Source organism: Sceloporus occidentalis, unplaced genomic scaffold (assembly GCF_023333645.1).
Source record: "Sceloporus occidentalis isolate IW3139 unplaced genomic scaffold, rSceOcc1.0.p SCAF_3, whole genome shotgun sequence".
In the NCBI taxonomy this organism is placed as follows: domain Eukaryota; kingdom Metazoa; phylum Chordata; class Lepidosauria; order Squamata; family Phrynosomatidae; genus Sceloporus; species Sceloporus occidentalis.
The window spans coordinates 74,706,642-74,720,490 of NW_028316983.1; the positions used below are offsets into that span (position 1 = coordinate 74,706,642).

General features: G+C 40.3%; 1 protein-coding gene across 1 annotated transcript in view; it reads left to right on the top strand.

The window, feature by feature from the left end:
• Positions 1-13,849, top strand: part of LOC149316239 (vitamin D3 hydroxylase-associated protein-like) — a 38,017-nt gene that overhangs the window by 16,557 nt on the left and 7,611 nt on the right. Inside the window, exons 9-12 of the mRNA XM_089515072.1 lie at positions 1,191-1,288; positions 1,843-1,942; positions 8,850-8,893; positions 10,654-10,693. Of these exons, the coding sequence (XP_089371198.1) occupies positions 1,191-1,288; positions 1,843-1,942; positions 8,850-8,893; positions 10,654-10,693 (282 nt within the window). The remainder of the gene's footprint in view (positions 1-1,190; positions 1,289-1,842; positions 1,943-8,849; positions 8,894-10,653; positions 10,694-13,849) is intronic.

Here is a 13,849-nt window from a genome sequence, read left to right on the forward strand (position 1 = left end):
GTAATATCTCTTGGGCATTTGGGTTGCTTCATGTAAGTCTGTGGTAGGAATGAAAATAATATTTATTGTTATTATTCATTTCTAGGTTTCTAAAAAGGGTTTCCTGACTACCAGATAACCCTGTCAAGAAGAACAATAGACCAGTGCATAATCTTGTGCGTTTTTCTCCCAGTATTTAAACATCCCAAAATGTTATGAATAGAACACATAGAACACAAACGGGTTCTTTTTTTGCTGTTTCTGTTTTCTAAACTTTACACTATATATTATTTTAGCTTTTTTGTTTTGTTTTATGTTGTAAGCTATTTTGGATCCTATATTGGAAGAAAGGTGGGATATAAATCAAATAAATTAAAAAATTAAACTGGCTTCTTGCACACACACACACACACACACACACACACACAACTATTTTGTACACAAAATACTTCTTTTCCGCTCAGAAAAAGGGATTTTTGTGCAAAAAGACCCATTTGTTTTCTACACAGAATAATTCCTTAGCAGCACTTTGGGCATTATAATATAGGATGAGTACTGCAAAGGAATATTTATTTTCTCCTAAAGCAGGGAGAAAAATGTAATAATTATTCATCCTCATATGTAAGGATGATGTTATCAAGGATTTACATCTCTAGTCCGTAGCTACACTTAATATTCCTTCCTACCAGTCTTCAACTGCAGGCTAAAATTTAATTTCCAGTTTTGCCCCATTAAATGTTTTGCATCTCTACCAGACCTCTAGTAAACCAATGATTTCTGTTACTTGTTCAGACTTCTGTTTGTATCTCCTTTTTTGCTTGTGAAGTAAATGAATATTTTGTGGAGCAAGAAAAAAGTAGAGATCTGGTTATATTTTTTCTTTCAAGAATGTATTGTTGGTTTTTTCTGATCCCTTAAAACTTGAAACTCTTGGTATCTGTCAGTTTGGTAAAATAAAAATAGCAATCTGCTTATGTCAGTTTATTTGCACAATAAGATTATCAGTGTAGTAATGGGATGTCATTTGTCTACTGAACAGAAAAAAATCTAATAGAGAAAACATATAATTAGGCAAAACCTAGATCCTACTTTCATTTTTTCTCCATTACACACACACACACACAGATATGTAAAGGTGGGATGATAATTGTGCATATCTGTTATACCCTTTATGTTCATTTTGAATGTTGATCTTGTTTTTTAATTATCAGCTTTTACCCTTCACTCCCCCACGAATTGATTTTTTGGTGGATGAGCTCTTCACTAAAGGACTCTTTGCTGATGGAACTTCCACCTTAGTGGAAAAGTTGTAAGTAAATTTCTTAGCAAATATTATTATGTCTACTAAAATATAAGTAATTGTAGTTTAGATCCCCAAAGACTGTTTTTTCTTATTCTTTTTCTACAACTAAAACCATCGTCGCAAGATTCCAAGAACATATTGCAAGGGCTGTAGACTGAACAGAAATGGTCTCCTCTCCAAAACTGTCGTTTGCATTCCAGTCTTAAATGGCTAGATCTGATTTCAGAACACCTCTCCAGTGACCTTTGTGGTTTCTATGGAAGCTTTCCTCTGATCCTAAAAAAGAGAAACAAATGTGTATTGGATGTGTGTTTGTGGGTGGGGAGAAATAGTTGAGCCTCAGAAATCATAGTTACAAAATGTGTTTACTTTCCAGTGACCAGTCACAAAATAAGATGCAATAAATGCAAGATACTTCAACTAATCAAATTCTGTTGCCACTGTGGCAAACAATATTCACCTCTTTGTTCCCTCCTCCTGAAAATGGACCAACCACTGTCTTACACACCAGTTACTTTGCTGTGGAATTACCTGTTTGTTTTCTCTCTTCTCCATTCCAGTGATGGAGAGTTTGTGGATTCCACTTGGACAAACCAGATACGTTGTTACAGACTGCCAAATCTGCTGAAGAGGATTCTAGCTTTCATTTTAACACCTGTGGTGAGTCTCCTAGACAGGTAACAAATTCAGGAAGAGATATTTTCCACATGTACCATACTGCTCTTCTGAAGACAGTAGTAACTGTTTTGGTCACAGCTTAAATATTGTTCTGCCACATTTACATATCTTGCTCTTATACTTACATATTGGTGGCAATCAGAGCTTGGAAAAGTTCCTTCTTTGGATCATGACTCCATGAACATGTGACCATGTTTTCTGAGGAATTCTGGAAGTTGTAGTAAAAAAAAAGAAACTTTTGCAAGCTCTAGGATATCCAAGTTAGTTTGCCTTGGGTGCAATGGCTAAAATGTGATTGTTATCATGCTCCTTCAAGTAATCGTTCACTTATGTTGTCCCTAAGGCAAACTTTTCATGGCGTTTCCTTGGCAAGATGTGTTCAGAAAGGGGTTGTCTTTGCCTCTCAATGAGGCTGAAAAGATCCGACTTGCCCAAGGTTCTTGAATGAATTTTCATGGCCGAGTGGAGATTTGAACTCTTGTTTCCTTGATTTCTTGTCCAAATCTCAAAACGCTACATCTCACTAGCTCTCATACAATTGAGAAAAAGGATGTACAAATTTGTTTTACTCAATGGGGAAAATTCATACAAATGTCAACAGTAGAAAAATGTGAGAAATGCAACATAAATGAGAATGGAAGTCGTTCTTCAATCTTCCTCATTCCTCTTTCTTGATAAGTCTTTTAGTTTCAAATGGGGTAAGTCTTTTGGTTTCACCTGCCTCTTTGTGGTGTTCACCCTATATTTTGTGGGCAGGAAATGATTCAAACCATGGAGGCCTGCATGCAAGGGCCAACCCTTCTTCTAAGTCCCACCCTGAATGGAATTCCCACTGTCTGAGTTGACATAATGTAGGTTCCTTTCTCAGAGGGAAGGGAAGGGAGCCACATTACAAGCTGGAGTTGGCAAGTACCATGTGATCTACAGTTAATTTGGGTCCAAACAGAACCTAGAAGTACAACTGAAAATGCTTTCACACCTCTTTTCCCTTGTTCATTTGGGAAAGAAGGAGGAGTAGCAAACCCCAGAAGGGGAGCTAGGTACAAAGAAGTCAAATTAACAGAGATCAACAACATGATGTTTGTTGGTCACCTGGAATATATCAGGGAGTGTAAGCTTTTTCACTAAGAGGTTGTATGCCAATGGCAAGGAGTATAGCTTAGGAATTCTTGGGCTTGTCAACACTGGCCAAAAATATTGGCCTCACCTCACATTTTCCTGGTCCACAATGCCTCTGCAGACACCTATTAATGCCACAAACTGACAGGCACAGTGAGATGACATCAAGCTAACTGGCCACACATTTCTCCCTGGTAAACTCACTTTGTTCCATCTTTTTTGTTGCCTTCTCAGCATGCATCAACTTATCCATCAATAGCTGTCATTGTTTGCATGTCAATTACACCACCTTGTACTCTGGTTGAATGCTTCCCCTTCTAATCCCTTTTGTCCCTTTGCCATCCCAGTGAGTGAGAGAGGGAATTTTAAATGTATGCACACGTGCACACACACAATGAAAAAAATAACAAATAAAAGTATATTTTATTTATCTATTATTTATGAAAATTTTCAGCCATGAGATCAGTGGTGAGTGGCTAGATTAGGCTACCATCCCCCCCCCCTTGAGTGTCATATTTTTTTTCACTTTTTTTACTCTCCCACTGATACTTGCCCCCTCTGATCAGCACTGTGTCATCTCTGTTTTTACTACAGTGAATAGAGTGTGCAAATGCTTTCTTCCCTCTGATCTCGCTTGTGCAGAGATCTCATGCACTCCCTCTCTCCCAATCCCCTCCCATAAATACACTGCAGATCTCTTCACAAGTGAGTGAGAGAATGATGTGGAAGGATTAGTGAGGAGAGCATGGAGCTCTACACAGGCAAATAAGTGCATGATCAGGCAGAGGATCAGAGAGTGGGAATAGTAACAAATATGACACTCAGATGGGGGAAGGAAAGGAGGTAGCATGAACTGGTCCCTCACTGCTGATTGCATGGCTGACCATACATTGAAATAGAAAAACATGGTGACAAACACCAGGCTTGCTGAACCCAAGCAGTCCCATCCACTAAAAACACCTTGGTATACTAGCTACACACAAGAAAATCTGATTTATTTTTTTTAAATGTTCAGGATAAAAGCTAATTTTTTAGAAATTAAATCCCTCTGAACCACATTCCCTGTGAATTCACAATGTCTTCCCTGTGAATCACCAAGAATGTCATGTGCCCAGCTCGTGGAAACTGAGACGTCAGTACAGGGGTTTTGGGTGTGTTTTTGATCAGTGTAGACAAGCAAATTTGCAGCACTTGGATGACAAATCACAAAGACAGCTAGATAGCTGAAGGACCTCTTTGAGGTGAATCTTATTCAAAGCCTAGAAACTCAGTCCAGGTGAGGAAGACAGATCAAATTACCCCAGTCCTATGCTGTCTGATGGATGAAGATCCTTATACTCAAAGGTTTGATTTTGATCTTTGGAGGTAAATTGGTATAAGTTCATGAAAAGACAATAATTTGATAAAGAAGCACAAAGATGGGGCAGTGTCTGTGTGCATGTGTATTTATCAAGCTAGCTTGAAATGTTGCTTTTTGGTTACAATTCCCAGAACCTTCCACTGACAGGACTCCTGGAGTTGTAGTCCAAAAATGTTACTTTTCCAAATTCTGTTAATGAGCCACAGGTTTAGGTCTGCAGTCCTGTACATATTTAGCTAGGAATAAGTTCCCTTGAACTTAATTTTGCTTACAACTGAGTATATATAAATAGAATTGGCCTGTAGATAATAGGATGTGGAGTTATTGCTAGATCAAGGTTTTTCAAGATGCAATGCAGAAAAACAAAACAAATTTACTTTGATATTTTTGTCCAATATTCCAAAAATGCCTATCTAGATTCCTTGGTTGCCAGGAATAAATGTGCAGGCCTACTCTAGTGTCCTTGGAAATGTGCTGAAGCCTTTGTTATACATCTGAAAATGAGATTGCTTATACGTTCTCTAACTGCATATTCTTAGAGAATGCTTGTGACTTGCTATTTGCATTGATTGCTATTGTTATATTTAAATCAGAGACTGGCTTTGGATCTTTAGAAAAAAAATGTTTCATTTTCTTCAAAGCTGCAGCAGAATCATAATATGAACTTGTATATTTGATTGTTTCCTCTTGTAAGCTATCTCAGAATGACTGTTTCATTTAGAGCTCTGTCGCCTCCGTCTTTCTTGTAAACTGAAATCAAGTTCTAGCTGCCTTCCCTATAAAGCGGAATAACCAAGGTGGAAAATCATAATCTAAGAATAATGACCTTGATACAGCTGGTATCCAGTTTTCATATGCTGCTTTTTTATGACCCTATTCTAAAAAATAAAATAAAATAAAAAATGATAGGGTTAAAGGCAAAGTGGATACACAGAAAATGCAATATTGCCACAAATCTTGTACTTTTCCTCTAACAGTTTTGTAGGCTTGAGGGTTTCTTCCTGGGTCTCCCAATAAGTCTTGAGGTCACAAAACATTTATTTTATCATGAGCTGACACAGTTAGCAAAAACAACAACAAAAACAACAACAAATATAGACACATTCCAGTTATGGTTGCAAGTGATGAAGTTCTATTCATTTCATTGGGAAAACTGAGTGCATCTGTTCTCTCTCTCTCTCTCTCTCTCTCTCTCTCAATAAGTGGCTGTCTATGAACGATATAATCAAATCAGACATTAGAAATGAATTACCCCCATCAGTATGATGAAGCATTTTGCCTTCAAAGATAAACATGACAGAGAGGATATGAGAAAATGTCCCATCTGAGACTTTTTGAGCAGGCCTGAGGCAAAGGACAAGATGAATATCTACACAGCCTGCATTCCTCAGACATAACTGAACTGGCACTGAAATTTTAGTTTCATGTACCACCCCTGGGAAAAACTATAAGGAAGTGTAAGGGATGTAGGGCAAGCTGTGTACAAATCTACCCTCCAAGAACTCATTGCTACTCACTCATTGCTCTGCCCAGTATTTGCTTACCAGTTATTCAGATATTTGCTGCAATGCAGCAGTGGTGGCATCATGTTATTTGAAACCAAAAGACTTATCAATAAGGAGGAAGGGAGGAGAAAGGACTCTGTCTCAATTCTCTGTCTTCAAAAAAAAAAAATTAAAAAAAAATACTGCTGTTATACATCCCTATATAGCTCATGCTGTATTTTAGAGTCTCATATTTTGATCTCTCATATTGTAAATAGCATGTTTTTGAGGGACTGATGACCTTTTGGGAACACTAAGTCATGTTCCCAGGAAAAAAAAGGATTGTTTCAGCTAGGCATGTATGCATCCAAGTAAACAAAACAATCAAATCTAAAGTTCGTTTTTCTTCCCCCAAATAGTCCACCTTTCCTCTTGAAACTTGAGACAAAGAATCTCTTCACACCCAAGGAGTAAGCCAAGCTCTCTCTGCCTAGCCAAACTCTTCCATCCACCCATCTCGGGGATAATATCCCAATCCAATCACTACTTTTGTTAAAATCATTTACTAGTTTGGAATTGATTCCTGGGACAGGTCATTTGTTACCTGGCCAGACAGCCCATCACCTAGAGCTAGTTTTATAAACATGGTTTCAAAACCTAACCTCTGCACACACAGCCCATTCTGCTTACAGGCTTGCACTCTGTGCATGTTCTATGCTGCCCTCAGACCTCCATGCCTGAGCCACTCCAGTTTTCCACAATCTTCAGACAGAGAATTATAATTCCATTGTAACACCTAAAAACTGCTATCTCCTTATTGTATTTCCATTTCTGTTAGATCTGTATTCTGTGTTTATTTGAGTCGTTGACTGCACTCTGCATATTTTCTAAATAAAACCCTCTTAATTAACCAAGTACCTGGAGTTCTCCCAGTTAGTACTAGTATATATTTGTGTCCCAGTCCAAAGGTTACCCAAGCTTCTCCCAAAGCTAATTTACCCCACCATTTGTTGGCAGTCCCCTCCCCTCCACCTGTTCACTGGGAAATACTGTTGCAGCTTTTATTCATTTTCTTTTTCATGTTGAAATTTTTGTATGCATTTTCCCATTGATTAAAACAGATTTGCAGATCATTCCTCCCTGAACTGTAGGAGAGCCAGTGTGGAGTAATGGCTTGAATGCTGGACTAGGAATCTGGGAGACAGATCTCCAATCAGCCATGGAAACCCACTGGGTGATCATTGGCAAGTCACACTCTCTCAGCCTCAAAGGAAAGCAAAGACAACCCCTGTCTTTGACCAAATCTTGCACAAACAAAACAAAAGAAAACACAATGTGATAGGTTTTACATAGGGCAGTGATAAATTGGAAATGACTTGAAGATATACAAGAACAAGAACAAACACGTTTTAGCCCTTTGCGTTAAAAATGCATACATGGTTTTGTATGAATTTTTATTTCTCAGAAATGCACTGCAAGCCTCACAATTGTCCAAGAAGAGGTGTGCTTTTTCTTACAACAAATCTTAGAAGATGTAAAATGGATACTTTCATGGCAGAGGGGCAAGAACTGGCCTTTGAGGCTCTGTGCTAGCATGCACCTGTTCCCCATATCTGGTCCCCCACCAACTCTCATCCTCAAAATGGAATCGTAATCAGATTTGGGTGAAATGTGCATCTCAGTGTGAATGTTCTATCTATCATCCATATCTGAGACCCCATATGAGTGGTCATGGAAAATTATGCAGCGCAGAAGAACAGCTCAGATATAAATTTGGAGATAGAAGTAAACACAATGATATGTGTGTGTCTATGTGTGAGAGAAACAGATTTATTCATTCATATCATTTATCCCTGAAGTGGTTTACAAGTAAATTCTATGTAAAGTCACACTCTATATTTTTATATGTTGAGGTGTAATAGTTTGAAGTGTGTAGTCTGCACTGGCTCATGGCAATTTCTGATACAGCTCCAGGATCTTCTCTCCAGGGAAGGGACAGATGGAGTTGCGGATAGAATCTAGGGATATACTTGAAGTAACACACACACACACACACACACACACACACACACACCTGGGGCTTTTTCACACTACACAATTAGAGCATCATAATATACACTTTAATGGCCATGACATCCTATGCAATCTTGGGATTTGCACTTCAGGGAGGGATATTTCGATTTCTCATCCAGTGAGTTTGAGTGCCTCACCAAACTGCAAACACCAGAACTGCATGACAGTTTAAGTAGGATCCTAGTGTTATAATTCTGTAGTGTGAAAGGGCCCCTGGGCATACAATAAAATGTGACACATTCTTCTTCCAGGTTGAAGTCTTGGGATTTGGTCTTGGGATTTTTCAGCTGAAACCACTTTCATCAGTATATTTCAGGATTTCCCATGTGGAGCAGCAAATCCACTTTTGATTTTTCCTGCAGCTCCAAATTTAGCAAGAACTCTCCTGCTGCTGGATCCTATCTGTCCAAAGGATCAGCACTGGGATAGCTCCCATTCAACTTGGAGCAGCTGTAGAAGATGGAGCATGTAAATCAAAAGTGATTTTGCCATCCTCACAGTGGCAGATCCACTGGCAGTCAATGATACATTTGGGTTGAGCTATGAGAGCCAGCACAGTGTAGTGGTTTAAGTACTGGACTTGAACTCTGGTGACCATGGTACAGTTCACCACTCAGCCATGATGCCCACTGGATGACCTTGGGCAAGTCACATGCTCTCAGCCTCAGGGGAATGCAGTAGCCCTCTGAATTAGCCTTGCCCAGAAAACCCCATAATAGGTTGACCTTATTATGGTTAACATAAGTCAGAAATGTCTTGAAGGCACACAACAACAACAACAACAACAACAACAACAACAACATGACTTCCCATCAGCAGCCATCTGGATCCCTAATGCAATATTTTGTTTCAGTTTCCAAGAATCTCTCGACATCTACATGCCCTCCTTGGTGTAGGGTAAGACAATTTTATATCATTTATAATTATTTAACAATGCTGCTAATTTATTTAATTCTATTTATATCGTGCGCTTCATAGGAATACATGGTATATAAAAACAACATTAAACCAAAGTGACTGAAATTTGCTCTAGTCTATGCCACAATCCATCTTTTTATTGCTATGATGTCATAATAAGGGATAATGCTTGGCCACAATCAAGGAGATGTAGTGAAAGTTTACACCCATGGAGTTATGTCACAGTTATACTGCATCACTTTATCACAGAATTGTGACACTGAACAAACAAATGTGCATTTGACATGGATGTAGAATGCTCAACCATGCTCAATAATGCAATAAATAATATGCAGTGACACCATATGCTTTACTATTGCAACCTTCATCTTAATATGCATGTTGCACATCACCCAAAAAAGTACAACCACATGTGTAAAGGAACTTATACAGTACTTACATGCATAAGATGCCACTTGGATGCAGTCCCACTTTATTGTTGTTTTATAGCCACATTGTAGTGGTTTGGGAGTTGAACTGGGACTCTGGGCGATCAGTGTTTGAATCCTGCTCAGCCATGGAAACTTATTGGGTGACTTTGGGTGAGTCATACACACTCAGCCCCAGAAAACCCCACAAAGTTGTTTTTGCCCTCAAGTTGACCCCAACTCATGGTGAATCTATGAAAGACACATCTCCAAGACCCCCTTTTCTCCACTGCTTTGCTTGGGTCATAGAATCATAGAATCATAGTTGGAAGAGACCGCACAGGCCATCCAGTCCAACCCCCTGCCATGCAGGAAATCCAAATCAAAGCGTTCCTTCCTATACATGGATTTTTTATACACGGATTCAAGCATACATGGTTTGAAAATGTTCCAAAAAAGTATAAATTTACCTTGATTATTCATTTTTCATAAGGGACACCATTTTGGTATGCCATTATATTTAATGGCACTTGAGCATCCACGGATTTTGGTATCCATGGGGGATCCTGGAACCAAACCCCAGCAGATAACAAGGTCCCACTGTATTTCAATTTCCTGGTCTGCCTTAGGGTCACCATAAGTCGCAAAAGACTTGAAGGCACATAACAACAACAAAGATAAAATAAAAGAGCTTTTATGTTAAGTTCCATCCATGAGGGGGCAGCAGCACACATGTCTAAAAATTACCTTTGCAATTTCAATTCTATGTAAAACTAATATTGTAAACGTAATTTCCAGACACCTTATACATTCTTCATATAAAGTTGGAAGCAAGAAAATGTATAATTCTCTTTAACCTGACTGGGGACTTAAGGATATTTTGATTTTATAAGAACTTAACCTATAAGAGGCTGTCTCGGAGACATTCCTATGAAAGTGGTAACTGAAGGTTCAGATGTGTTTATCAGTTGCCTGGTCACCCAGTTGTGACACTAGAACAGGTTGCATTTAATTGCTAATGAAATGAAAATTTCAATAGGACTGTAAGAACACATGTTTGAATGTCCTGAATGAACATACAGCAGTAGTAAAAGTTTGTGATGAACTGAAGACTAGTGACTGAAGAAGACTTCAAAAAAGACTTCAGTTGATATCTTATGAAGATATTTTCAGATGGTTGCACTAATTTATACCCAATATGGGACTGTATTTATATGGAAGTGACTAAAATATTAGAAATACCAATATGGGAAACTTCAATTAATTTTCTTTCAAAAAAAATATTTGTAGAATCATTAATGTTCATTTGCATGTATTTTGCAAATTTTCCAGGTCAGTGAAAAACCTCTGGAAGAACAACGTTGACCGGATGGTAATTTTGTTTTCATATTATATGACAGACAAAAGTAACCAAGATTTCCATTTTCATGAAGCAGATGCTCCCTAGAGAGAAACTTGTAGATAAAAGTCTCTTTGTGAGAAGTGAAGGGAAGAGTTTGCATATATTCTTCTTATTTTCCTATTTCTGACCAGAGGTGCATGCTAAGGATTATTAGCAAAGTATCTTGTATATCATTGCCCAGTATGACTTAATTTGGGATATAGATGTTATTTGAGAAGTTACACCTACTCTAAAACTGCAGCCGCAGCACCAGCCATAAGACTCTACAATTACAATTTGATACTTACCAAAAAATGTCTGAAAATCTACCTGTGGGGGTATCAGAAATGGCAACTGGTAGTTTTCAGAGAAGGAATTAGGGCATCGTGCTCTTAGGAATTATGCTTTTAGGCCTTTGTACATGAAGGCTATCTTTGGCCAGTTACAGATGGGCACCCTAGGATGGACTCAGTCCGTGCTAGGGTTAGAAAGGGGCGTCTCTTCCAGACACCCCTAACCCTAGCACGGACTGAGTCCATACAAAATGGCGGTGGCCGTTCCACACGGCCGTCGCCATTACGACATCACGACCACGCCGCCTCCAAAAGAGGCCGCGCGGACTGTGCCACGTGAGGGCGCCTAGAGTGCCCTTTCCACGGTGTAAGAAAGGTGGGTTACAGACTGCCGAAAAGCGGTGGTCTGCTGCCGCCGCCGGTTGCAGCGTCCAGGAACCACAGCAGCCAAACGGCGCGGTTCCCGGACGCTGCACAGAAGGAGCGTGAAAATCGTGCTCCTTCCTGCGACCCAGAAGAGATGCCGCAAGTGCCAAAGCGCGCACTCGCGGTGTCATTTCCGGGGTACGGCATGCGGACGCAGCGAGTCCACTACGTCAAGATGGAGGCGGCCATGTGGAACGGCCTCCACCATTTCATACGGACTCAGTCCATAGTAGGGTTAGGGGAGTCTGGAAGAGACATCTCTTTCTAACCCTAGCACGGACTGAGTCCGTGCTAGGGTGCCTGTCTGTAACGGGCCAAGAAGCTCCGAAACGGAGCTCCTTCTGGGGTTTGCGTCGCTGGGCACAGCCTTTACATGGCTACGCCCAGTGACGCAGAGGAGAAAGGGGCCAAGCGGCCCTTTCTCCTCCTCCCCGCCATCGCCGGGTGTCCTTGGAGCTTGAAGCCCCAAGGACACCCCTTTCCAGGCCGCGGGGAAGTGGCCTTTTGCCGCTTCCCCGCGGCCTGCAAAGTGGCGGATCGGGGCCTCGGAGGCTGCCGGTCTGGCAGCTGAGGCCCCAATACAGCAGGGAAAAGGGCAGGTGCAGGCCGCCCCAAACGGGTGGTCTGTAACCCGCCTTTGTCTTAGCAACTTAAGAGCAAAAAGAAAACCTAGAGAGTGTCTTAAAACATAGACTCTAAAGCAAACAAATGAACTCCAAAAATTCCAGCCTACAATATTCAATCAATTTCCCTTCTCAACAGGATTTTGTCATTTGAGCTGTGGTGGGGAGGTTGTGTTCTGTAAAATTTGTAGACTAAACCCCATGGCTTCAGATGTAGTGAAACTGGGTAACTTTTCTACCCATTTAATTTATTCCCCCCTTATAATATGTATGAGTTCCCCTTTTTTAGTGTCTGAAGAAAGCCATTCAAATGTTTACTGGCTAAAATACATTGAAATATTTGGGTGGCGGGGGGGGGGGGGGAGGAAAATAAAATTCGTGTTTATACATCCTAAGACTATGGCTGCTGCCACACTGCAAAATTAATGCAGTTTGACATCAGTTTAACTTCACAGCTCATCCTATGGGATCCTGGGATTTGTAATTTTTTGTGGCACCAGAGTTCTCTGACAGAGAAGGTTAAATATCTCACAAAACTACAAATCCTAGCATTCCATAGCACTGAGCCATCACAGCTGAAGCATTGTCAAACTGGATTAATTCTACAATGTAGTTTCTACCCATGTCTGTCTTTTGCATTAGGTTCCATTGGATGTTCCCAGTTCCTTTGCTTTCAGATACGAGACAGCTACTGTTCAGACTGCAGTGGAAGTAAAATTGAGTTTCCTTAGTACAGCCTGTTATCACAGTCAGTGCCATTGTGGTGTAATAGTTTGAGCACTAGACTAAAACTCTAGAGATCAGGTTGGATTCCCTGCTCAGCCATGGAAACCCACTGGCAGACTTTAGGTGAGTCATGTTTGACAGTGGAACACACTCCTTTGTGGACAGTGGAACACACTCACTGCAGTGTCCAGCTGCCGCAGCAAAGCCCATATGGTGCACTTTCCTTTCTTGAAGGTTTTTAAACAGAAGGTGGATGGCCATCAATTGGGGGTGTTTTCATTGTGAGTTCCTGCACTGCAGAATGAGGTTGGACTGAATGCCCTTGAGGATTCTTCTGGTAGTGGGAGTTGCAGTCCAATATTTGGGTAGTGCATATTCCTACCTCTGATCATGCTGAATAGCAGTACTCTTCAAAGTTTCAGATGTGAGCCTTTCCCAGTCTGATATGATGATGCCAGAGTCTGAACTGGGCATTAAACACCATCTGCAGTGCTGGCCTATTATGTACTCTGTCTCTGTTCTGCAGCTCAGTACTTTCTCTGACACAGATGTAGGGCCTCGAAATTTGCCTGTTTCTTTTAAAGCAGTTGCTTGATGTCTGTGACACTTGTGTTGTTCCCAGTAATGCAATGGTGGGCGCTTCTATAGCAATTTAATCTTCCCTGACTTCTTCTTCCATTAGTGGTCTTTTTAGACCCCTTTGAACTATAATAGGATTACATTTAGCATATCCCCTGCCTTCATTACATCATTTTTCTGAGCATGTGCAGAGTTGTTAAGCAAGCAGAGATAAGCACGTAACTTAAACCATGTTACTACATCTGATTGCCTTAACCTTGAAACTAATTAGACAAGGCATGTTTACCATTATTAGTCTCCCTGCCCCCCTTTTACATTGCTCATAAACCCTAGATGTTTTGTCTTTCATCAGAAAGTTCTGTCTAACTTTGGCTGCATCTGCACTGCAGAAATAATGCAGTTTGACACCACTTTAACTGCCATGGCTCAATGCTATGGAATTCTGAAATTTGTAATTTTGTGAGATATTTAGCCTTCTCTGTCAGACAGCTCTGGTGAGC